This window comes from Meles meles, chromosome 7, assembly GCF_922984935.1.
Source record: "Meles meles chromosome 7, mMelMel3.1 paternal haplotype, whole genome shotgun sequence".
In the NCBI taxonomy this organism is placed as follows: Eukaryota; Metazoa; Chordata; class Mammalia; order Carnivora; family Mustelidae; genus Meles; species Meles meles.
The window spans coordinates 85331605-85357465 of record NC_060072.1 but is presented as its reverse complement, the minus strand read 5'-3'; the positions used below and the strand labels follow the sequence as shown (position 1 = coordinate 85357465).

At 51.1% G+C, this 25861-nt stretch overlaps 1 protein-coding gene and 1 long non-coding RNA gene across 2 annotated transcripts in view; one reads left to right on the top strand and one right to left on the bottom strand.

The window, feature by feature from the left end:
- The window catches only part of VDR (vitamin D receptor), a 33248-nt gene extending 13612 nt beyond the window's left edge, over positions 1-19636 (top strand). Inside the window, exons 3-8 of the mRNA XM_046011146.1 lie at positions 4345-4529; positions 4767-4887; positions 7745-7916; positions 14638-14789; positions 14999-15115; positions 16627-19636. Of these exons, the coding sequence (XP_045867102.1) occupies positions 4345-4529; positions 4767-4887; positions 7745-7916; positions 14638-14789; positions 14999-15115; positions 16627-16886 (1007 nt within the window). The 3' untranslated portion in view covers positions 16887-19636. The remainder of the gene's footprint in view (positions 1-4344; positions 4530-4766; positions 4888-7744; positions 7917-14637; positions 14790-14998; positions 15116-16626) is intronic.
- Positions 19637-21250: 1614 nt separating this feature from the next.
- LOC123945908 lies at positions 21251-25283 on the bottom strand. Its single transcript, XR_006819529.1, has 3 exons — positions 25163-25283; positions 22083-22237; positions 21251-21580 (listed from the first exon to the last, which is right to left on the bottom strand). It is a non-coding gene; the product is annotated as an uncharacterized LOC123945908 (long non-coding RNA).
- Positions 25284-25861: the final 578 nt, after the last annotated feature.

The window sequence follows — 25861 nt, the reverse complement described above, 5'->3', positions numbered from 1 at the left end:
TAAGATGGTATGGTAGCAGCATTCTAACCTAGGTCTGTTTGCTTCCAAATGCCAGGCTTCGGGACCCCACCCTGGTGCAGCCCACCAGGCACCCTCTGTGGGCCAGAGTTCCTCCAGGCACTGCCTGGTCCCTTAGGGATGGGCTCAAGAGACTGTTCCCCTTTCTCTCTCCTCAAGTCCTAGTCGACTTGACCTTGTGCTTGGCGCCCAAGAACTTTTGTGGTTGGATTCTTGCTTCTTGTTGGCCTGTCCTGCACAAAAGCACCTTTATGTGAATTTGTTTAATGTTTTTAGAGATGTGTGTCTTTTCTACCCTGTGTTAGTACAACGCCTGGCATGGCATAGGTGCTCAGTAAATACACGTTGAATGACTGAGTAGTAGCTCCCCATTATGCTTCCTTGTGCCTCTGCATGTTCCACTGGTCTATGGGTCAGGAAGATCTCCCAAATCTGATATTGCCTGTGTCATTCATTGGGAAAGACATTATATTCTTTTCTCTAATGTTGTCCTTGGGCCACCAGGGGCAACTTGAGGTGTTTTTTGTTGTTGTTCATGCTTTCGGATCTTGACTTCCTAAGGCAACCATAGACTTCATGAAGCAGGGAACATCTTGCATGGGAATAAACATATACAAAGCCATGTTAGCACTGAGCAGGGAGCCTAAAGGGAAGGCAAAAGCTACTAGGCTGCCATATGGGTTTCACAAGGCCCAAGGACACAGCTCATGTGTCTTATTCCTTGGAGAACCCATCAAATGCCCTTTTAGAACCTGTTTGCTCTTTTTCCAGGTCAATGGCTTTCAACTCCAAAACATGTGTCCTCCTACATGATAGTAATGGCATTTTCAGTAGCGATTCGTTGAGAAAATGATTTTTTTAAAATTTCCTATGAAATTAGTAACCCCCTTTAAATAAAGACTTACTTCCTAAATCACAACAGCATCTGCACATGTGAGAGCCTGATGACTTACTCCGTCTACAGGCACTGTTGCCTGTAGGGGAGGCACACCCTCAGGGGAGGGGTGTGGATTGGTAGCCCTGGTAGAAGATGCCAGATCTCAGCACTTTTTTCTCTAGTGCTGCACACCGGATGGCAGTCACCGTTTGATACTGTGATTGGGAGGAACAATGTCATGAGGTTAACCTTGAATCTTCTTAACTTTGTCCTTTTGGAGTAAATCATTTATGAACTTAGCTACTTTATTTATTTTTTCATACTCTTCAGATGGATTGGAACATTTTGTGTGTTCCACAGCTAAGGACAAGAGTCCTATGGAGCAGTCATAGCCAATCATAATCAGAGGAGCTATGGGGCAGTAGTTACAACCATGAGCTCTAGAACCGTATTACCCAGGCCTGAGTACCAGCTTCACCACATGTTAGCTGTGACTTTGAACAAGGTACCCAGCCTCTGGGCCTGGGGGTCTCTCATCTGCAAAATGGGAATACTTGCTCTTGCCCTAAGAGGTTGTTATAAGAACTAAATATCTGTGAGTTGATATTTAAGAAGCATTTAGCGTAGTGCCCGGTACCTAAAAAATTCTTTATTTTTTATCCATTTTTATTAACAGATCTTTTTTCTTACCTAAAACTTGATCACCATGATTTCCAGCTCCCCAACAGACTATAAATTAACAGTTAAGGGAAAGAAAAGCACCCCCCCAGAGGCAGGAACCAAGAAGAGATAACACGGAGCTTACTAGAGAGGCGGAGATTGAAAGCGATGAGACACAAGAACTCTGAATCACAGCAGGCCGAATCACAGTGCAAGGACACCGCTGTCCAGTCCTGAGGTCATGACCTCGCTCCTGCAAAGTCCAGTAATTGTTCCAAATGATAAGTAAAGGTTGCATGTTATAGGTGTTCTCTTACAAGGTATGCTGTCTTGAAAATATTTCAGTCACAATTATTTAAACTGAAAAGGTGAGCCGGGCTCAGCTATCTGGTGGACTGGCTGGCATTTGACATGTACCGTCCCAACATGGTAGGACACACACACAGTGTTGGTGTACTTCTCACTGTCATTTCCTGAGCAAAGGACAATGACTAGCACATAGTAGGTACAATCAGTGTCGATGTGTTGGGTGTCCAGTCTCTCATACTACTGAGCAAACACCATGGCCAGGAAGCTTCGTTGGGCTCGCTGGCTTCCTTCCATAGGAGGGAAACCCAGGAAGCCTACCGTTCTAGTGAAGGACATCTTGAACATCTCAGGTTCCCTCCATCTGGCCATTTACTGGAGGTTGTACTAACCATAACTATTACAGAGTGGAAGACAGTTGGGTATCAATGTGTGCGGGAAACAGTAGACATACCACAGAAATAAGAAACGAAAGCTCAGTGCAGATTGGGGCAATCCAGAAAGGCTTCATGGTGAGAGAGGGCTGAAGTCTGGGTGCTGGAGAAAAGATAGGACTTGCGCAGCTATGGGAGAGGGAAGACCCAGTGGACAGGCAGCCGGCATGAGTGGAAAAGCAGTGACAAGACTGAGCGGGTCGTGTCTGCAGGCCAGCAGTCTCAACGTGACCGGAGCAGAAGCTGTGTCCAGAGGCATGGGGGAAGGAGGTTGGAAAGTTAGGAAGAAGTAAAATCATGGAGCATCTTGACTTTAATTTGGACCATGGTGCGCAGAAAGGATCCAGAAATAGTTTCTGAGCAGGAAAGTGACACTGTAGAATCCCAAGAGAGTATCAAGGCCCAGTCAAGCCAAGAAGCATGTCCAGGATGCCTGTGGCATGACTAGCGGAGCACCCCCCTTAACCCCCCCCACTCCAGCCCCAGCACCCCCTGCATCCACCCTCAGGTGAGCAAGAAAGACCAGACACCTAATCTTGGATTCCCCCGGCTTGGGCTTCGTACCCTGCCTTGAATGCAATGCTCCCTGCTCCTTCCTCTTCCACCCCATTTGACCCCGTGGGGTCTGAGCAAACACCCACCGTGGGAGAGGGTTGGCAGCTCTGTGGGCAGGTGAGTCAGTCACATGGGCGTGGCCTCCTCCAGTCGTTCTCTTCATATGGCTTCCCCAGCTGTGCAGGGAACATGCCTTCCTTTGCCACAAGCCTCCCTTCCTGCTGTAACTGAGGCTCTGGTTGCCCACTTCCACCCACCCACACTCCACAGACTCTCCCTCCCCTCCCACCCTCTTATTTCCTTCTCCCCACAGGGGTCTGGGCCAGTGGGCCGCTCTTGAAGCCCAGAACCCACCTATCCTGGGGTTCTGGTTGCTTTCCCTGCTCTTGTGAAACTCCCCAGTTCTGTGGGCAGAAGCGCTGGCAACACCAGCAGCCAGCAAGTAGCTACAGGCCGAGGGCCCCAGTGCCCACTCCTGCCGTCAGCACTCTGCACGCCCCGGCCCGGAAGTCTGTTTGCCTCACCCCTGTGCCAGGCATCCCCGCTTGCAGCCCTGCCACCCCCCGGGGCAGCTGCCCAGCCTGGTGAGGTGGGCGCCACCCCAGGGGGCGTGGGTTCTCCCCTTTGTCAGGCACGCTGGCTTGCAACTGGAGAGAACAGCCAGTGAGAGCTGCGCGGTGTTCTCTTTGGGAATTCTAGAGGGCTCAAAAACTTCCCCGGGCAGAACTTTCAAGACTGGACAGGCTGGAGGAGGGGTTGTTTTGCAGGAACCAAAGACGCAAAGTCTTTCTAAGTTGGTCAAAGTAGATCGGACACCCAAGTTCCATGCCTGGAAACTTGGGCGTGGGAATGCCCTGGTGGAGGTGTCTTTCAGCATCTCCCAGCTTCTGACACTGGGACTGGCCACACAGTGACTCTCACCCTCTTCACTCCCCACTCCAACCCCCATCCCTCAGGATCAGGGTCTGTGAATGTGGGGAAGAAGAGACACGACTTGACATTTAATGAGCAGCTGGTCTGTGTTACACATGCATTCAGTTCTCAAAACAGTCCATCCTCCAAGGTCGGGGTTGTCACTCAGCGACCCCTCAGCCACCCCACATACACAGGCTTTCTGGAGGAAGGGACCACAAAAGGGCCGTAGAAGAGGTTGTATGGAGCAAACTGCTTGTTTGATTAATGAGATGACCAAAGCCCAGAGAGTTCAGTTTGCCCAGAGTCCCATCACTTGCTCTGGAGAACACAGACTCACTAATAATGCCCAACATTCCCACCCCTAAGATCCTTTTTCCTCCTATCTCACGCACCTGCCATTTCAACAGGAACCAGTTTTCCGTCCATGGAGTGGGCCCAGAGTCCCCCATGGCGGGAAGCCCCCCAACCCTGTGCGCCCCTCCGATCTTGTGCCTTTAGCAGCTGGAGGAGGGTTTCTCCGAGGCGCTGCAGGCCCAACCCTCCTCAAAGCCCCTCTCTCGCCCCCTTCTTGCCCCACAGTCATCCTGACAGATGAGGAGGTGCAGCGGAAGCGAGAGATGATCCTGAAGCGGAAGGAGGAGGAAGCCCTGAGGGACAGTCTGCGGCCCAAGCTCTCTGAGGAGCAGCAGCGGATCATCGCCATCCTGCTGGACGCCCACCACAAGACCTACGACCCCACCTATGCCGACTTCTCCCAGTTCCGGGTGCGCCCACGAGCGGACTGCCTGGGGAAGGATGGGCTGTGGCGTGAAGAGCCACCGCTGGGGGGCGCAGGAGTGGGGACCGGAGAGCCGCGGCCAGCGAGAAACAGGGGCGGGGGGTGGGGGTGCTGCTCCGGAATGGGGGAGGCCTCCCTCCCCACCCCCGCAGGCCTTCCTGGAAGCCCCTCCTGTCAGTGATCGGGGACAAGGGAAGAAAGTGAGCCCATCTCTCCCTTCCAGCCTCCAGTTCGTGGGGAAAGTGGTGGAGGGAGCCATTCCTCGAGGCCCTCCTCCGTCCAAACGCCCAGCCTCTCTGGGGACTCATCTTCGTCCTGCTCTGATAACTACACAGCCTCTCTAGGTGAGTCGATGCATGCCCCCAGTGAGCCCAGCAGTGGAAGGAGAGCCCAGAGCTCCCACGGCCCACCTGTCCTTGGCCATAGATGGGTGGGTAGCGCTTTCAAACCGTGTGCCCCACAGTGTCCTCAGAATACTGCCCTTTGTTTACAGAAGCAAGCTAACTGCCCAAGGGCCCATGCTGGGGAAGAAGCCAAGCTGGGCTCTGGACAGGCAGGGTCTGTCTGTAAAGTCCCTGCTCCCCACCAAGCTTCTGCTCCTGCCCTCCTCCCTGTGGGTAACCTGTTTCCTTTAACTGGTATTTTGAGCCTGGGCCTTTCCGGGGGGAGGGAGGGGGGTCTGTTGTTGTTTTATTTTTCCAGTTTTATTGAGATATAATTGACATAGAACATTGTATTTGTTTCAGGTATGCAACATAATAATTTGATACATGTATATATTGCAAAATGATTACCACAACAGCTAGAGCTACTACCCGTCATCTCACACAGTCAGGTTTTTATTTTCGTTGTGCGGAGAGCTTTCAAGATCTACTCTTAGCAACTTCCAAATATATAAAACAGTGTCGTTAACTGCAGCCATCAGAGCCTAGAAGGTGACCTTTCAGGTGAAGGAAGAGCATGTGGGTCCCATTGCTGTACTTTCCCCCCGACCCTGAGCTCTGGGGGGGGGGGGTCACCATAGCCCCAGACAACCCGTCATCTCCAGCTCATCCTTGCTTTCCTTCTTATGGTCCTTTTCCACCTTCTTCGTCTTCCTGCTCCACCATCTCCCTACCCCCGTCCTTCATCCCTCTGCCTCTCACTCCACCCTGCTGCCTTCTGCGTGGGTCCTGCAGTAGGGCAGGGGTGGGAAAACCCTTTCCCTCTGGGGAGCTAGAACCCTCAGATATGGTACTTCCAGACTTATTGATGGATCTAGGCCCAGGTCCCAGAGAGGTGGGAGGGGTCTCAGTGTCAGCTGGACAGGAATGGCAGTGGAGACAGACATGGTATCTGCCCAACCAGGAGTGACAGGAGGGAGGTGGTCAGGGACATTGCTGAGATTTACTGATCCTTTGAGTCCCCGTCTTGGAGGGAGGGATTCTTCCCAAGTGTTAATTTCCTCTCCCTACTTTGCTTCTCTTTTCACTTGGTAGGCTATTTGTTTCCATTGATGAGGATCAGTCTTCATGTTATACATTCAGCTTTTAATAATTCCATAGTAGTCAATAGTTTTGATACCCTCATAGGTTAATTGATATGAGGTGCGCAGCCCCACCAATGTCAAGTTCAGTACAGCATATGCTGGCTGGCTCAGTTGACATAGCATGCAGTTCTTGATCTCGGGGTCATGAGTTCAAGCCCCATGTTGGGCATAGAGATTACTTAATTTACTAAATAAATAAATAATAAGATTCAAACTAGTTAACATTTTTAATTTTAAAATATTAAGCAAAAGTTGGGGTGCCTGGGTGGCTCAGTGGGTTAAGTCTCTGCCTTCGGCTCAGGTCATGATCCCAGAGTCCTGGGACCGAGCCCCGCATTGGGCTCTCTGCTCAGCCGGGAGCCTGCTTTCTTCTCTCTCTCTGCCTGCCTACTTGTAATCTCTGTCTGTCAAGTAAATACATTTTATTTATTTAATAAAATCTTTAAAAAATAAAATAAAAATATTAAGCAAAAGTAATACATGTTTATTGTAGGCATTCAGAAAATATTAGCTAAATTATATATATGTACATATATAAAACAAATATATATTTTTATATATGTAAAATCTTTAGACCTACTACCCAAAGATAATCACTGTTAACACTGTGATATGTCTCTTTTCCATCTTTCTTTTCTTTTTTTTTAAAGTTTTTTGTTTTTTGTTTTTTGTTTTTTTGGACAGACAGAGATCACAAGTAGGCAGAGAAGCAGGTGGGGCTGGCGGGGAAGCAAGCTCCCTGCGGAGCAGAGAACCTGATGCTGTACTCGATCCCAGGACCTGGGATCATGATCTGAGCCGAAGGCAGAGGCTTTAACCCACTCAGCCACCCAGGCACCCCAATTTTCTTTAAATGCATATGTGTATTTCCAAGTAAAATTATGCTATACACAATCTGAGAACTTGCTTTTTTCTTTTAACAGTACATCATATCATATTTTCATGTCATCAGTATACCTCTGTATTATATGCTTACAGGCTGATTGGTATTCTGGGGTATGAATGTACAAGAACGTATCTAATCTAGATTGTGTCCCAGCTTTTTATTAAGTTAACAGTATGCTTGTACTAAATTCTTGCACTTATTCCAGCTTTTTTCCCCCTTAGGATGAATTTATGGAAGTGGGATTACTGATCAAAGAATATACATAATCGTGGGCTTCTGACCCCTACTATCAAATAGCTTTCTAGATTACTTGCACAAATGTAGGCTTCCTTTAGAACCCCATGGCCCAAGGGTTGCCTAATTCCTTGACATTGGCATCCACATTTAAACATATTTGTTTCTAATTTATAGGTGAAAAGTCTCGATGTTCTACTCTGTAGTTCTTTGATCACTAGTGAGGCCGATCCTCATTTTCTAAGTTCATTGATTCCAAATTTGAGGTCATTAGAAACCACACACAGTCTGTAAAATCATGGCTTGAGGAAATCTCATTTCTTGGAATATCTCTGATCTTTGATTTTACTGCCTTGCTCTGCTTGAAAGAAAAGTCAGGGGGAGTTCTAGAGGAAAGCCTGGGCTGAAGAATGACCTTGGAGAGAGGCGGTCACTATGGCATTTCTGGCTAGCCCTGCAGATAGGGCAGAGGAGGTCCTCACGGGGCCAAGCAGGAAGGTACCTGGCACAAGTATCCTTAAGTAGCTCTTTCTCTCTCCTCATCCTTCTCCAGATGTGATGGAGCCAACCAGCTTCTCCAATCTGGGTTTGAGGGAAGAAGACTCAGATGACTCTTCTCTGACCCTTGACCTGTCCCAGCTCTCCATGCTGCCCCATCTGGCTGACCTGGTCAGTTACAGCATCCAAAAGGTCATCGGCTTTGCCAAGATGATTCCAGGGTTCAGGTAAGAAGAGTCAGACTCCTAGACTGAGCATGAAGAAGGCCTAGAGATCGCTAGTCCACTGCTTCCCAAAATAGAGACCCATACCCTGTCCCAGGCTTCCTACATCAGAATCTCTGGGAAGTACAGCCCATCCAGCATTACCCAGCAGGCCAGTGCCGGAGAGCCTTCCGTCCCTGGCAGTTTCAGGATGACAGAAGGGAAGCCCATAGAGGTTCAGTGGCTAGCCAGGATCATTTGCCTAAGCTAGAGCCAGTATGTGTCAGAGCCAAGGTCCAGAATTCCAAGTTCACTGTCATGTGCACTCCAGCTGGCTTGGGTCTAATCCTCATGTTAACCCTTCAAATTAGACCTCCATTAGCCCTCCACACCCAAATCTGAAACCAAAATGAAGTGACAGAGAGGAGAAAGGGTTGCACAAGGCGACTTGTGAAATAATTTAGGGATCCCACAGGGAGACAGTTTTCCTGGCACACACAACCTGGGCCTGCTTCACCCAAATTTCCGTGAAAAGGCCTTTTTCTAACCATACAGAGACCTTTGCCAAAACAGATAGATGTAAGGGGTGCTGCTGGAGTAAAGATCCTCTGTTAGAGAGTCACTGATGCAAATTTCACTCAACTGTTTTATTGTTTTGGTAATAATGGCTCACATACTTACATTTAAATAGCTGTGCAGTGTTAAGGATTCTTTTTGTGTGTGTGTGTGTGTTAAGGATTCTTTTTTTTTTTTTAAGATTTTATTTATTTATTTGACAGAGAGAGATCACAAGTAGATAGAGAGGCAGGCAGAGAGAGAGAAAGAGAAAGGGAAGCAGGCTCCCCGCTGAGCAGAGAGCCCGATGCGGGACTCGATCCCAGGACCCCGAGATCATGACCTGAGCCGAAGGCAGCGGCTTAACCCACTGAGCCACCCAGGCGCCCCTGTGTTAAGGATTCTTAAAGGAAGAAAGTGTAGATGCTTTTAGTAGAATGTTGGGAAGTAGTTATACCTATATTGACACATTATTTATATCATTTGAAGCACTGCCACACAATATACAATGTGATTGAGAAAGAGAAAGAAAGAAATCACTGGCACTTACTGTTGGCATCCACTCAAGGAGCGATACCTGCGGTTGCCAGCAGAAGGGACTTCCAAGTGCTTTCTAGATGCCGATGCTCAGATTCAGTTCTGGAATTCTGGGAGCCCCAAATTATGGGACGTGGGCCTGCTCTGAGGGGGAACTAACGTGATGGGCTCTTTCTTGTGTGGTGAATCTCTCTGCCACACAAGGAAGCCATCAGTCACTGTCTCCATGACTGCATTGACAGCTAGGTGGCGATAATTCAGAGCGCCCAGCCCAGTTCCTCCCAGTTGGTGTCTGCCCTGAGACAGCCAGCTCTGTGTGATTTTCTGCTCTCCTGTGCTCTTCCCCGCGGAATTCATGTGAAATTTGGAGAGAAGAGAAAAACAACAAACTCGCTTACTGCATCGAGACACCTTTGGGACACCCCCACTGAGTTGCACATTTTGGTGGCAGAAGGAACAAGGGCTGCTGTGTGGCATCCAGCAGGAATGAGCTACGGAGTGTCACCTGTGAGCTCGGTGTCATGCTGGGCCTGGGACTTACCCTCCAGAGCCTTTCCTTGGAACTGACAACACTTTGTGCTTAGCACAAGTTCCAGCTCCCTCCCACACTCTTCAAGCTAGTGTTTGCAAACTCAGTCTGCTCCAAAGTCTTGTTTTGTGTAAACAGCTAGAGAGAGAAACACTTCAAGGTGTTGACGGGATACCAGCAGGCCAGCTTCTCCCCTAGCTCCTGAGAGCAGGGCTCATCTTGCCTAGCCTGGTGGGGAGCTCTGTCCAGATGCTTGGGTTTGCGGATTCTAAGTGGTGGCTGGGATGGCACACATGGCCACATTGACTGTCCTTAAAAAAGCCGTTCATTGAACCAGATAACCTTGACGCAACACACCCTCCCCCGCCCTGAAGTAAGTAACCCAAAGCCTCGTGTTTCTCCCATGCCCTTGGTCCCCATCCCTTATCCTGGCCACATATACTCTGACACAAATAGCATGGTGTCTCTCTCCAAGGATGAGTTGCAGTCTGGCCCCTTCCTTCCCTATCCAGCCTCATTGTCCCCAGTTCCCTAGTCTGGCCGCACAGTCATGGTCGACGTGAGGTTCGTAGGAGCAGACACTGAATCCATCCAGCTACTGATCCCAGATGGGTTACGGCGATCCTGCACGTGCTTGGCTTGGCTTCTCTGTCTTTGGCATGACTAAGAAATCTCAGAATGGAAGGTGTCCTAGTGAAAATGGCGCAGGCCTGGCCAAGAGCTCTGGGGTGGGGGGCATGTGGATGTGGATACTCTCTGTGATTGGACAGAGGGGACACCGAGCCTGGACCAAGGCCAGAACCAGGCTCTGGTGGGCCCCAGGTGGGGCCAGCCCCATGGCCCTCCAGCTCTGGGGGTTTCTGTGTTTAGGGATTCTATTTTTCCAAGAAATGATAGAACAGTGGCTGCGTCCCTGGTTGCTTTGATCCTGCTGCCTGTAGGCAGGGGTGGAGGGTGTGGGGAGGGCAGGATGAGACTTCTGTGTGGGTGAATGCAGGGGGCGGGGGGGGGGTGATGGAGTGTGCAGGCATGGGACCAAAGTGGGGCGGGACTGAATAGGCCGTGCTGGGTGTGAACTGCACACTGTGTGCCTTGGCCCCGCGCCTGCTTCCCACCTCCCCTCCCTCAGCCTCTCCGTCTGCACCCCACAAATCTCCCGCCCTCAGCGCTTCAAAAGAAAGGCCTGGAGTTGGGGCACCTGGGTGGCTCTGTCAGTTGAGCATCTGCTTTCTGCTCAGGTCATGGTCCCAGGGTCTTGGGATCGAGTCCCATGTCAGGCTCTCTGCTTGGTGGGGAGCCTGTTTCTCCCTCTGCCTCTGCAGTTCCCTCTGCTTGTGCTCTCTCTGTCAAATAGATAAATAAAATCTTAAAGAAAGAAAGAGAGAAAGAAGAAAAGAAAGAGAGGAAGGAAGGAAGGAAGGAAGGAAGGAAGGAAGGAAGGAAGGAAGACAGGCCTAGAGGAAGTGAAATCAGGAGCAGCATCCAAATGGCCAGGAGCCATCTTGGACCTGAGAAAAAAGGACCCCCCAGGTTTCACTGCCAAGAGAGGTGTTAAGAGGGACCAGGCCAAATGAGCTGGAGCCCAGCTGGGTGAAAGACCTTTGACCCCACTGCTGTTTCTATTCACCCGCTCCTTCCTGGGTGAAAGGCCTAAGGCCATAGTGCAGCCCTCCTCCCATGTCCTCTCCGGTATTCACTTGATCATCTATGTAACAAACAGCTTTCTTCCCTAAACTGTGAAGGATACCAGTTGACTAGGAAGCAGTTCCTGACCTCCAGGGCTCAGGGTCTGATGGAAGAGATAGACATTGAGATAATTGCGGTGAAGAGATAAGAACCAAGAGAGGCCTGCCGGAGGGACCAAGGGACCGTGGGAAGCAGGCGAGGAGAGGCCCGCTCTGCCTGGGGGTGGGGACGACCAGACAGACAGACACACATCTCCAGAGCACCTCACAGGTGTCCAGAAGCAGCTGGCCACCAGTGTAAAAACTCATCAGGGACTATAAATATGACACAGGTCTGGGGAGGAGGCACAGAGCCAGACCTGGCGCCTGTCAGCAGGAAGGAGCTCTCTTATTGATTTCTCCTTCATTTCCACCTGTCCCCCCCACACTGGCCACCATCCCCTCTTCTGGCTGTGACTTGCACTTAGAAAGTCCCTGGGTTTCTGGCTATCATCTGATGTTGTTCTAGGTTTGCTTTCATAGAAGCCACGTGCTGAGATCATAATAAGCAAGGTGCCCCTGAAATCTCTCCCGCAAGCTTTGTTCAGTTCCAGCCATCCATTTCGAAAGGGCCATTGAACAAAACATACAAAGAAATGCCTCACAGAATTACTTACCATGGCACAAGTTAGAAGCAACCAAAATGTCCAAAAATAGGTGGATGGGAGACTGATTAAATAACTTTACAGTATGTTGATAAGATGTAATTTTATGCAACTTGCTATGAACTGGGCTGAAGAAATGTTCATGACGTAGGAAGTGGAACACGATTACCAGGAACTCAAGTATGTTTTAAAAAGAGAGATTTGCGGGGCGCCTGGGTGGCTCAGTCGTTTGGGCATCTGACTTGGTTTCTGCTCAGGTCATGATCTCCTCTGAGATTGGGGCTGAGATCCAGCCCCAAGATGACCTCTACTCAGCAGGGGGTCTGCTTGAGGATTCTCTTCTTCTGCCCATCCCCCAACTCACGCACTTGTGTGTGCAGGTGCACGCGCTCTTTCTCACTCTCTCTTTCACAGATAAATAAAAAAGAGAAAGAGAGAGATTTGCGTTTAAAAAAAGATAGGAAGGAAATACACCAAAATGGTCATTGTGGTTATGAAAGATCTTTACTTGCTTTTATATTTTTTCCATATTTTTTGAAGATTTCATAATGAGCATCTTTAATTATATGATGAGTTAAAACCAAAATGAGGCATTAGTTTTTATGTTTATTTAGCAGAGACACAGTAAGAGAGGGAACACAAGCAGAGGGAGTGGGAGAGGGAGTAGCAGGCTTCTTGTGGAGCAGGGAGCCCGATGCGGGGCTCCATCCCAGGACCACGGGATCATGACCTGAGCCAAAGGCAGACAATGACGGAGCCACCCAGGTGCCCCTAGTTCTTTATTTTTATTTATTTATTTATTTATTTATTTTTTAGTTCTTTATTTTTAAAATGTATATGACCATCAAGAGAAAAGTGACAAGGGTGGTGAGATGTCTAGACACTGTGTCTTTGGGGCTGTCTGTCTTGGAGAAGACACAGGGACACGTGGTAACTTTCTTTAAATGGTTAAAAGAACCCCCATGGCTAATGCAGAAGTCTGGTTCTATGTTTCTTGAGAGGACAGAACTACACGCAGTGGATGTAGCTCAATAGAAGAAGTTATTAACCCAGGAGTTAACAACCTCCTGGCTATCTCCAGAGACTTCAAGTACCCTGGCCCCAGAAGGATCCTGCATCTGCTAGGAATGCTGAAGGAAAGGGGTCACGTAGCCTCTAAGGGGGAGGGGCTTCCAACTCCAGCACTTGGAGATTGTTTTCAGTGCAGACCCTTTGCAGCCATCCTAACCATCATCCATCACCTGTAGGTACAGAACTCTCATCCACCAGCATCTGTTTCTCACCTGTCCACGTACCCAAGTGCAGCCCCGGAGAGGATGGCAGCCCTCTCCAGGTGGAATTTCCAGGTGGAAATGTGCAGTCAGGGAGAGAAAAGGATGGGAAACTGGAAGCAAGTTGATCCGTGGGTGCTGCTTTTTCCCTGTCATTGTTCAGGCAAGCCCAGCTCGTGACTCAGAATAGTGGAACCAGTCATTGGGCCCTTGACTCATCAGCACAGATTTATTGACCTTGTTGTGCTCAGGGCTCCGTAGTCATTGTGCGGGCAACGCTGAGGTCGTTGGGAATGGATGCTGGCTCTCAAATAGCTTGCCTACTGGCAGTTCAGAGCCACAGACAAGCGTGTAAGGGGCGGAGCTGAAGGGGGAAGGGTAAAGAAAATGTGCAAGCGGCAGGCCATGAAGAAATGCTTCTAATCCTACTGAAGGTAACCAGGGGGTGGGGGGCTCCGAGGGGGACCTCCCCGGGTTCAGAGTCAGGAAAATGAGATGCAGCCAAAGAAGCAAGGTGTTCTTGGCTGGAGCTGCCGTAAGAACGCCTGTCATTGAACGTGGAGTAGTGTGAAATTTCTAGAATGGAGGGTGGGTGGAGTTTGTGAAGGGAAGAGGGCTGGAAAGACAGGTTGGAGCCAAGGGATGGAGTATGGGCTCGACCCTCATAGGGTTGAGAGTCCGTGAGGGTTTCTGAGCATGGACGATATCTCGCTACAGCAGCTGTAAGCATCATGGAGGAGAGACCCGAGAGAGACTTGGTTCCAGAGTTCTAATCAGAGGCAACTGAGAAAGATGACAAAGCTCTAACCAGCACAGTCCTGATGGTAGTGGGAAGGAGGTCAAGGACTCAAGAGATGTCCTGGAGACAGAGTTGGCCGAGGGTTACTTCTGGGAAGGACCAGAGGACAGGAGGGAAAGAAAAGAAGGCATGGGAGGTGTTGAAGATGACTGGGTCCATACCTCTTGCTGACCTCCATGTTCCCTCTGTAACCCTGAGCGTTTCCCCAGGTTCTTCTTCCTGCCCCTAATAGCCCTGGCTGCATGGGCCTGGGGACACTGGTGAGTCCCTGGGTTATCCCTGCCTTAGTAACTGAGCTCCTTTTCTTCCAACCTTGGTGCACAATCACAGCCTGACATGTTCTCCCTCAGGGAAACAGGTTTTTTCCCTTCCAGTCAGAACCCCAGCCCTTCAGTGAAGGACCCAGGGCACATGCTGGTCACCTGGCAGGTGCCTGTGTGAACAGTGTGCTAATTTGCGTGATTGGAAGTTCTTTTTTTTTTTTAAAGATTTTTATTTATTTATTTATTTGATAGAGATCTCAAGTAGGCAGAGAAGCAGGCAGAGAGAGAGGAGGAAGCAGGCTCCCTGCTGAGCAGAGAGCCCCATGCGGGGCTTGATCCCAGGACCCTGGGATCATGACCTGAGCCGAAGGCAGAGGCTTTAACCCACTGAGCCACCCAGGCGCCCCAACGTGATTGGAAGTTCTTGACCAGTAACCTGACTCCTCCCTGTCCTCCCGGCAGAGACCTCACTTCTGACGACCAGATCGTGCTGCTGAAGTCAAGTGCCATCGAGGTCATCATGCTGCGCTCCAACCAGTCCTTCATCATGGACGACATGTCCTGGACCTGTGGCAGCCCCGACTACAAGTACCGCATCAGTGATGTGACCAAAGGTACCTTCAGGCCCCACCTCCTCCCTCTCCAGCTCCCAGACTCTGGTTCCCCCCTTCCTGGGGTCACGGGCCCTGGTCAGGCACAGCAGAAGGGGCTACAGGGAGAGAAGGGTGAGAAGGGAGCCCCATCAGGGTCAGGGGTGGGGTGCGGTGGTTTGGGTAGGCGGCTCCCCAGTTCCGCCTGCAGCATCTGGCCGTCTCTCTCACAGCTGGACACAGCCTGGAGCTGATTGAGCCCCTCATCAAGTTCCAGGTAGGGCTGAAGAAGCTGAACTTGCATGAAGAGGAGCATGTCCTGCTCATGGCCATCTGCATTGTCTCCCCAGGTATGGGGCCTCACAGTGGGGAACTCAGGGACTGGGGAAGGGGTCCAGCAAGGCTGAGGGCCAGCTGGGTAGGCTGGAGGGAGGAGGGAGCAAAAGGAGAGACAGGAGGCACCCACTTGGCTGGGTTTGCACAGCCCATGTGATATGTGTATGCTGAGAGGTCCTTCCCTGCCTTTGGTCCTGAGACCATAGGGGTTTCAGAGGTGGGACTCTGAGGAACCAGATGAATGGGGTTTCTCAGGCCCTAGACAGGTCTGGATGTCCCCAGTACTCAGGTTCTGCTCTCGTTTGAACTGGACTGAACTTTGCTGACATTTGAGATCACCTGTGAGGTAGGTTAGAAAAACTTGGGCCTTATACATGCTTCTGCCTCGAAAGCTTACCTGATGGGTTTTGGAGACTGTGCTGTGACCCTGAGCTTTTCTGTCTGTTGGGGTGGGGAAAGAGAGAGAGAGGCTGGGAAGGAGGTTATTGGGGTCCTGGTATGTTTTGTGGTACTGGTGGATGATTGTGGTACTGGTGAAGAGGCCTAAGGGGGATAGCGCTGTCTCCACCTATGTTGAGGGAACCAGCAAATGGCCTCTGATCAGGGATGGGCTGGGGACCCACGGCAGGAACATGGGTTTCCCACCCCCTACCCAGTCAGCACTCACTCATTCCTTCCTTCCTTCCTGTACTCAGCCATGATTTACTGAGCACCTGCGAGGTATCAGGCACTGTGCTGGACATTGAGATTCAGCAGCAAACAGGACACAGACTTCTCTTCCATGAAGCGTAGGAGGAGAAATTAAACAATTGCTCTTTAATGACTCATTCTCATGTGATGAAAGTTTGAAAACTAAACACGTGTCTGATACTACAGCAGGGTATAATAGAGGAGAGGACTTGATGCAGTCTGGGGAATGGAGGTAGGGGTCATGGGGAATGGCCCTTTTTTTTTTAATATTTTGTTATTTATTTACAGAGAGAGATCACAAGTAGGCAGAGAGGCAGACGGCGGGGGGGGGGGGGGGATGCAGGCTCCCTACTGAGCAGAGAGCCCAAGCGGGGCTCGATCCCAGAACCCTGAGATCATGACCTGAGCCAAAGGCAGAGGCTTAACACACTGAGCCACCCAGGTGCCCTGGGAATGGCCCTTTTGAGGAAGATCTTGGAAGCTATTGCCTGAAGGGTCAGCTAAGTTCTAGAGAGAGGGAACACCGATGTGAAGCCTGGAGGCCAGAGGGCACGGTACATCAGGATACTGCTAGAAACATGGAGCCTAGAGACAGAGAGAATTGAGCTGAAGACAGAGCCTGATGCGACCTGGGACCCTTGACCCAAAATGCAGGGGAAATGGTTGAGAGGCTTTAAGGGGGACTGTGGTGTCCCAGGTCAACAGCCATACGGGGGATGACCTGGGAGGATACTGAGGTTGAATGTCTGGGGGGAAGATATCTGGGGAGACAGAGTGCAAAAGGACCTGGCTCAGAGCTCCTGTTCCCTCTCCTCCCGCCTCCCTGTGCTCACAGACCGTCCCGGGGTGCAGGACGCTGCCCTGGTGGAGGCCATCCAGGACCGCCTGTCCAACACACTGCAGACCTACATCCGCTGCCGCCACCCGCCGCCAGGCAGCCACCTGCTCTACGCCAAGATGATCCAGAAGCTGGCCGACCTGCGTAGCCTCAATGAGGAGCACTCCAAGCAGTACCGCTGCCTGTCCTTCCAGCCCGAGTGCAGCATGAAGCTCACGCCCCTCGTGCTGGAGGTGTTTGGCAATGAGATCTCCTGACTAGGGTAGCCTGCCTAGGCTCCTGGGCGGGGCTGCTCCTCTGGAGCCTTGTGCCCCAGCCTGGGGCGTGCTACTGCCCGGCACACCTTCCCACCCCCTCCGGAGTTCAGCCCCTCCTCCCCCACCTCCCCTGCCACCCAACCCAGCCTGTCTCCTGTCAGACCTAACACCAGGGCTCCCTCTCCTGCCAGCCGCAGGCTGCCCCCAGTCCCTTGAGACCTCAGTGAGGAGTCGCTGTTTGTTTGATAAAGAAACTCAAGTAGGGGAGCGGGGACAGATGTTGAGGGTAGGGCCTTGCCCTAGGAATGGCCCTACGGATCCAAAAATGGCTGCTGATGGATGCTGAGGGAACAGTGAGGCAGGAGAAACACACCCATTCCTCAGGGACAGAGTTACCTGTACCTCCCCCGACTCCAGGCCTGAATGTCCAGAGCCAAGTGGGGATCTCCTTCCTCCTGCCTCCCCCATGATGAATAATAGTCACAAACCCTCCCCCACCCTCCAGCCCTGTCCCATCCTGCTGCCCATCTGTGCTGTTTTGTCCCAGGGCAGTGTGCCATGATGGAGCCTTCTCCCCTTGCCTTCTCAGCCCTGGCTGGTCTGGATACTCACTGCCAAGGATGGCCAAAAACAAGGTGACAAGGGTCACAACTCCCCCCTCACCCACCTCTGCTGGCCAAAGGGCCCTCCCCTAACAGGCCAGTGCCCACTTCATCGCATTGCTATGGTAACATTCTTCCCAGAAGTTGCTTCTGGTGGGCCTTATCCACATGGCAGGGACCACTAGCCCAGACCCCACCCGCTGAGAAGCCCAAAGAGGGACGAGAGCAGGGCCCAGGGACTGGGGGACAGGCAAACCCAGCCTCATGGGAGAGTGGTAGATGGTGGCCACAGCTGCCCCTGTCTCCAAGCCCATCGCTCCTTGCCCTGGATCTAAGAGGTTGGTAGAGACCAGAGCTCTCCGTCCCATGATCTACGTGGCAAGAGTGAGTTGCCCCCAGGTTGCAAAGAAATGCCCAGCAGCATCTTCATCCTCCCCCTGCCAGTCCCTTACCTCCCGTTCAGGAAGGAGAACCAGTGGCCATAGGTGCCGGTGGGGCCTCACCCTAGAATGGTCGAGGGTGATCCTGAGATGGGCATATTCTCCCAACTCTCCCACCGTCTGGAGAAGCAGTGCCACTCTGTTTATCCGTGGTGCCAGCTCTTTTCCACCTGGCAAGGAGGGATGGAAGAGAAGAACCTCAGACCCCCACAGGCCAGACCATGCCCTCCCGGGGGTCCGTCTAAGTGTAGTTCTGAGACTGCCGTCTGCCGTCCCCCTGAGACCAGGATCTAGCGCTCCAGCACCTCGCTGTGGGTGGTGGGAGCGCAGTCTGGCCTCAGATGGCTAGGCCAAGGGAGCATCTAGGGTGGGGTCATGTGGGGTTGCCCTTCCTATTCTCACTCCAGCACCCCGAATCCAGAAGGGATGGGGGCTACTGACCTTGAAACTCCATTTTCCCTTCTATAGCGGGCCCAGCCAGGGAGGTGGGAGCACACTCTGTTTCCTCTGGGGTGGGTGAGTGAGACGTAGGTATGTGGGACCGCTGCAGAGGGGCCCTCTCAGGAGTGGGAGAGGGTCCCTCAGATTGTTGCTTGAGTGTGGGGAATGCGGCTACATTCGGTGCCTCTCTGGGGAGGAGTTCCTGTCAGCCTCTACCCTCCCCCACTGTTCCCAGAAAGCCCCTGGGGAGCAGGGAGACTTCCACGGGGAGCACTGTCTGTGTCCATCGGGTCCGGGCTCCTTCTGGTGGAGAAACCTCTGACAGCCACGTGTCTCATGGCTCAGGGCCTCCAATGTGGCTGAGGCCGATATTTATTAGCCAGGAGTTGTTTTCAGAATCGGATTCCATCTTGCACCACATTCCAGTGTAGCAGGGAGTCCTTTCCTACTACGGAGGAAGAGAGATTTATGGGGGGAAAACTTACATTGTAAACAAATTCTATACATCAGCTGTTGTGATTGTCCTCGCTGTTATTTCACAAATGAGGTAGAGGCCCTTGTTGGATTTTGGCTGCAGAAGACATTGGTCTGGCATGCTAGTTAGTGGGCAAAAAGGCTGAAAAATCACCACATTAGTTCACCTCCCTTGCTGAAGAAAACCTGATTCTTGGAGGAGAGTGTGGTCCCCAAGCTCAGACACCTAGTTAGAAAGAGCTCCAGGGGGGTGCCTGGGTGGCTCAATGAGTTAAACCTCTGCCTTTGGCTCAGGTCATGATCTCGAGGTCCTGGGATCGAGCCCCAAGATCGGGCTCTCTGCTCAGTGGGGAGCCTGCTTCCCCCTCTCTCTCTGCCTGCCTCTCTGCCTACTTGTGATCTCTGTCTGTCAAATAAATAAATAAAATCTTTAAAAAAAAGAAGAAGAAGAAGGAAAGGGCTCCAGGGATGGGCCTGGTTTGGGGACTCCCCACCCAGTGCTCTACTGGCTACACCATCCTTGAGCTCAGACCCCATTCCCCCCCCCCCCCCCACTAAAGATGGCCCTAGTCCTCTAGAGGAGGGTCTGGATTTTCGACAGCAAATCTAGATCCTGGACCCCTGCGTTCCTTCCCTGAGTTGTCACCCTTCTGACCCATCAGGAGGGGGAGGGACACCTCAGCCTGTGTCTCAATGTGAATCAGACCCCCCTTCCAATGTGGCCCAATGGGGTCTCTGCCTCAGCTCTGTATAATGCTGTTGCCTTATCAATAAAATGCATTTGTCTTTGTAATGTTTCTACCTTCCCAGTTCTCCCTCTGGCCCCGCCTGCTCTAGGGCACCGAACTGGAACCCTGGAAGCTACCAGCTCTTCAGCCGTGGGGCCCAGAACACCAGCTCACCACCAAAGGGATGTCTGGGAGTGGGGGAGGAAAAGACAGGAGTAAAAGTGAGGTTTCACAGGACTGAAGTGGGAAAAAATATTATTATCTATTCTATTTTAGAATGAGAGAATGAGTCTAGACATTTAGAAGTCTAAAATGGTTAAAACCATATTATTGGTAATGCTGGAAAGTGTGTACCTAGATGCTAAAGACGCAAGATTCTGGGAGATGGGAAGATCCTTCTGGGGGCTAACTAGAGGCAAGTTGGGGAATGCAAGGGAGGCCAACAGAGAAGGTCGGAATGTAAGACAGATCCAGGGAAAGGAACAAAGAAACAAAAGAAGGCTTTAAAGAGTGCCTTCTCAGTGATTTCCAAAGAGAATAACGAGTTGCCAAAATTTGTCAAATAAACGAAGAAAGATTTGCTTGTGGTAATAAAATTAGTTGATACTCACATAGCACTTACTTTGCAGCAAGTACTACTGTAAATAAATGTTTTAGGCAAACCAACTTGCTTTTTCTTCCGTGGATCCCAGGGGAGCTGGGCTACTGCGAACCCCATCTGACAGAGGGGTAACTTGCCCAAAGCCCCACTGGTGGCAAGTGACAGAGATGGGATTTGAACCCTCGGCAGCTTGCTCCGGAAGACATTAATTCACTCCTGCACCATTCTGCTTCCAACTGAGTTGAGGAGCCTGGCAAATGACCGATAGTCTTGTCAGCTCTCTACGGAAGAGGATGGAAGGGGGGTTCCCATTCCCACAGGAGGCCCCGGCATGTGTGATCGATCAGACAGTGCTCTACTCGTGGAAAGCCTGGGGTCACCTATGCTGGGTCCAACCCAGTGTGGCTCTTACCTGAGAACCTCAAGAATGAGAACCAGGCCACTGCTGGCAAAAAATGTGCCTCGTATTCGAAATGCCGTGTGGAGAATTGCAGATGCTTCCTGTGCCTAAACGGACTCCCAAGGGACCCAGAGGAGCTGATGCGTCCCACTCTGTTCCCCAAGGAAGGGAGATGTATGACAAAGGCCACATCCCCAAACTCAGCAAACAAAAAGACCCAACCAAAGACACAGTATCGTGCTCTGTGAATGGGGAAATCATGGGCAAACGGGCATTTATTTTAGGATAAGTCAGATAGTCTGGAACCCTGCAGGTGTAATTTACTTTAATTTTTCAGAACTATCTGAAAGGCTATAGTGCCACCACAAGATGGGTTGGTAGTAGAAGAATTGGGGATAGGGTCCGAGGTCTATTCTGTCCGGAATGATGAATGGGCTTTGAGAAGGAAATCAACAGCTGCCTATACGGGCATGTCTCCAGCTGGAGAAGTGTGAAGAGGAAGGTCTGGAAAACCATTAGGGGAATCTGATTTAGCATTTTATGGATGATCGAGAGGAATGCAGGGTCTCCAAGGCTGTGTGGTCCCATAAACTGAGAGGAAGGCACCCCCAAAAGACCTTAGTGTTAGGAGAAAGCGATGTGAAGTTTCCATATTGCAAGCTTTGGTTCTACGCCCGTGCTGTTCAATGCTGTGGCCACAGGTGACTATTTAAGTTGAAATTCATTAACAGTCAGTAAAAAGGAAACATTTAGCTCTTCAGTGACGCTAGCCACATTTCCAGGGCAACGGGAACAGACAGTCCAGACTCGAGCATTTCCCTCGCTGCTTGAAACCCTGCTGGACAGGGCTGGTCTGCACAAGGCGTTCTTACCTGGTACTAATCGTGTTGATCTGCTGAGCAGACAGCCACTCTGCTCAACTGTAGCTTTTCATGGAAGCTATGTAGGAAACATCCTCCCTTTACACCAGGCAAGGCTGGAACTGGGCGGCTGTGAACAGGTCTGCTCCTTAAAAGAGACAGAAAGGGGGCGCCTGCGTGGCTCAGTTGGTTGAGCGACTGCCTTCGGCTCAGGTTATGATCCCGGACTTCAGGATCGCCCCGCATTGGGCTCCCAGCTCCTTGGGGAGTCCGCTTCTCCCTCTGACCTCCTCCTCTCTCATGCTCTCTCTCACTCATCCTCTCTCAAATAAATAAATAAAATCTTAAAAAAAAAAGAGAGAGAGAGAGAGAGACAGAAAGGGAAAGCACAGGCCATGGAGTTGATAGCTCCCAAGCTTTATGTGACAGAAATAGCTCAGCAGCATGTGGGGAAAGATTGGTTCCTTCAGCCCCGGGGGGGGGGGGGGGGCGGGGGGGGCACACAGACAGCGCCTGTCTGGAGTGGCTTGAGCCTTCAGGTCGGTGATTCCTGCTTCAGGTGGGGCTCCTCAGAGGCTGTCTGCAGGGTGGGATCTGTCTCCCAGCCCAAGGGAAGGTCTCGTCCTGCCCTTGTCCTGTCTGTTCCGTACCTAGTGTAGGCAAATCTGTGCCCAGGAGGATGAGAAGCAGTGGGTGGCAGGGGTCCCTGCTCCAGACGACTGCAATCGTCTTGGAGTCTCCATAGTCCGGCAGGTCATACAGGATGTATGAGGGAGTGGCTCGTCAGGGTCCCAGGAAGCTGACTCTGAAATGCAGAATGAAGTACAGGGAGCTTACTGAAGAGAGGTGGAAGCAAATGGATCAGGGAGAGGAAGAAGTAGGGCCACGGTGTGATCTCAACTAGCCCTGCTGGGGAGTTCTGAAACCGGGATGAACCTTCACAGGGCCCCAAGTTAAGGTGAGGAAGCCGGCTTTTTTATCCCTGCATCAGCGAGTCACTGGATGCAGGCCAGTCCCCAGGAAGAGTGTATGACCTTGACAGGACCTTGAGCTCCGTCGCCCTTTTCAGCCAAGGGCAGGTAGGACTTGGAGGTGTGTCTCTTCACAGTTTGTACAACCAGATGGGACCTTTCAGAGTGAGCTGCTCTGCTTGGGGAGGGGCCAGAAGGCTCCCAGGCCCTGCCCTTTGGCTCTCTGGAGGGGGACCCCAATAGTCCCCGGAGCTTCCCTCCAGAGGAGAGTGTTCCTGGCATTTTCCCAGCTAGGGACGATCTAGTGCTCTTTTCCTGAATCATCTTGAACTTCACCACTAGGTGGTGCTACTGCCCTATAGGGACAGGGTTGAGCTACCTGCTTGGCCTCTTCCCCCTCTCCTCCCTCTGTTTCCCGCTCTGGCCTCTCTCCATCTCTGTAAAGGAGCTGAGATCCAGCAAGGTCCTGACTCCCTGCTGCTGGAGGCACCTGGTTGGTGCTGTTGCTGCCTCCTCATGCCAAGGACCAAGCAGGATGGACAAGGGACTCGCTCCCTGGCTTCCCAGGCTATCCCTGGAATCACAGCTGTGGGGCATAGGGGGCGAATCTGACACATCTTAGCCAAGGGCCCCCCCAAGACTGAGTTCTTGTGCCTCTGGACACCTTCCATGCTGGCTCCAGGTTTCCTCTGAGGTCCAGCCTGATTGCGTTGGCTTTATTGCATTCAAACACAAGCATCAGCTCAGTGCTGGGGATACAGATGTGATTAAGACAGTCACTGCCCCTTAAGAAAGGTGCAGTCCAGGAGGACAAGACAGACCTACAGACAGAGCATCCCCCAGCAACACGTGCAGAAGCCACCAAGTAGATGGCGAGTCAATCACTCAGCGCCATAAACCGTTGGGTCACCACCCTGGCTCTGGGGGAACTTGGGCAATTTTCTAAATTTTCGAGCCTCAGAATCTTCACCTACAGAATGGCAACAAAATAGTGCCTACCTCTGGTTTGCTATTGTGATGGGATCAGTGTAAAAAAACAAACCCCACTTCCTGGATGCAGCCATGACTCAGAAACCCTGGGCGGCATTATTATTAGGCTTCAGAGCAGAGGGAGGGTTCAGTAAGTTTTCATTAGAAGTTGACATTACTCCCATCCCCTGACCACTCATCCCCACTGAGCCCTCTGGACTCACGCCAGGTGGTGTCCTTGGCCTCAGGACGGGAGGGCTCCTGCTCCCCAAATAGCTGTTAGAGCCCGAGGAAGGAATCATTGTGCAATCTGGCCACCAGAGGGCAGGTGTGCAACTTAATAAGCCCAAAGCAGCACTACCTAAACCACCCTCCGCGGAGAGGTGAGGGAGATGGGAAGCCAGGCACGGAAATCGGAAACACATGGAACTCTAGATAAATATTGTCTCCAACTTCTTCCAGTGACGCTCTTTCTTTACCACTGTCCACTAGATCCTTGCTCCCTTGGTGAGGTGGACAGCCCGCCACGATCCAGCCCGTCTGCCTGCCTCTCACGTGTCACTGTCCACACATTGAAACTCCAGCTACTGCTGGGTCCAGGCCCCTTGCAGGTCTCTGAATGTTCATGTGCCTTGGGGGTTGGTCTCTGCAACGGTGGTTCTCAATGCTTTGGTCTTAGGACCCCCTTACACTACTAAAAATAAGGACCCAAAGAGCTTTTATGTATGTGGGATTGTGTCTACCCATATTGGCCATGTTGGAAATTTAAATTGAGACATTTTTAAAGTATTTATTAAATCTTTTAAAAAAGATTTTATTTATTTACTTGTGAGAGAAAGAGAGCATAAGCAAGGAGAATGGCAGGCCGAGGAAGAAGCAGGCTCCCCGTTGAGCTGGGAACCCGATGCGGGACTCGACTCTAGAACCCTGGGATCATGACCCGAGCTGAAGGCAGATGCTTAACCGACTGAGCCACCCAGGCATCCTTAAATTTTTTTAAATTAAAAAAAAAAGTAACAATAATGAATGTGTTAACATAAATAACACGTTTTTTATTAAAAATAAACTTTTTCTGGATGCACCTGCGTGGGTCAGTCAGTTAAATGTCCGCCTGTTGGTTTTGGCTCAGGCCTTGATCTGAGCCCCTTGTGGGGCTCCGTGCTCAGCGGGAAGTCTGCTCGAGACTGTCTCCCCCCACCCCTCCCCCTTGCACCTGGGTGCCCTCTCTCTCTCTCTACAACAAATAAAGCTTTAAAAATAAATAAACAAATAACCTTTTTTTCCAAAGCAAAACAATTTGAGGACAAGAAGGCATTGTTTTACAGTCTTGCGAGTCTCTTTACCATTTGGCTCCATCGAAGGCAACTGGGGTCTCATATCTAGCTCTGCATTCCGTCTGTTAGGGATATCACACACCATGAAACTTCTGGAAAACTCCTCTGTACGCAGTGGAAGAATGAGAGTGAAAAGGCAAACCATGCCTTAGTTTTACGATGAAAGTCGTTTTGGCCTTGCGAGGGCCCTGCATGGAGCTCAGAGGCCCACAGGGATCCCCAGACTACACTCTGAGACCCACGCTGTACTTTTGTCTGTGCGGTTGTTTCTGGGGCCAGCCATGCCCTCCCCTCCTCCCTGATCCCTCGGTTTTCTCTACGGGGCTGATTCTGACTGCTCCTGCCTTTGCTGGCTCAGGGTTCAAGTCTTTCACAAAGTCTTTCTGGAACTTCCCTATGCCGCACCCCACCCCTCGCCCTGCGCGCCCTCTCTCTCGGGGAGAAGTGCTCACCTACCCTACTGTAGAATGAAGCATCCACGGTCATGTGTTGTAAGTTTCCGTCTTGCCTTTGGGGCTTCCCACCAGACTGGAATGAACGAGGGATTCCACAAGGTTGGAATGAATGAATGAATAATGGGCAACGTCCTACCCACTTCAGTGAGCTCGAAAAGATCTGGTCTTCACCATAGATGTTAAGGGGGAAAAAAAAATCTGCCTGGGTCCCTGCTAGAAAATGAAATGCAAACGGACTTATGCAAATTTAAACACCTTCCCTTGAACTTTGGAAACTGAGAAGTTAAGACCCTGGGTGGCTTCAGAACCCATACATGCTCAGTACCTCCCTCTCCCTAAAGCATCTGCCATATCTCCCTCATTCCCCACGTGGACGGTTTGTTTTTGGACCAAAATGTAGAACTCAGCATTTCTCTCGATTCCTACTTATCTGATTTGATTTATCCCACACCTTAGTCTGCTCAGATCCTTTGAATCCTCATTCTGTCATTCAATATTCTGACCATCACCCCTGGTCATATATCTCCAAAACTTAGTCTTCAGACCACGTACAGAGTTGGCTGAGACCGAGCCAAAGGCTATGCCCTCCCGCGGGTTGTTAGTGCACTGACCAGAAACACTTTGGTTCAGTTGTTTCCTGGGAGCAAGGGGTGGGGGTGGACAACGAGGCTTTATGTCTCAGGAGAAGGGAGTAGTTGGA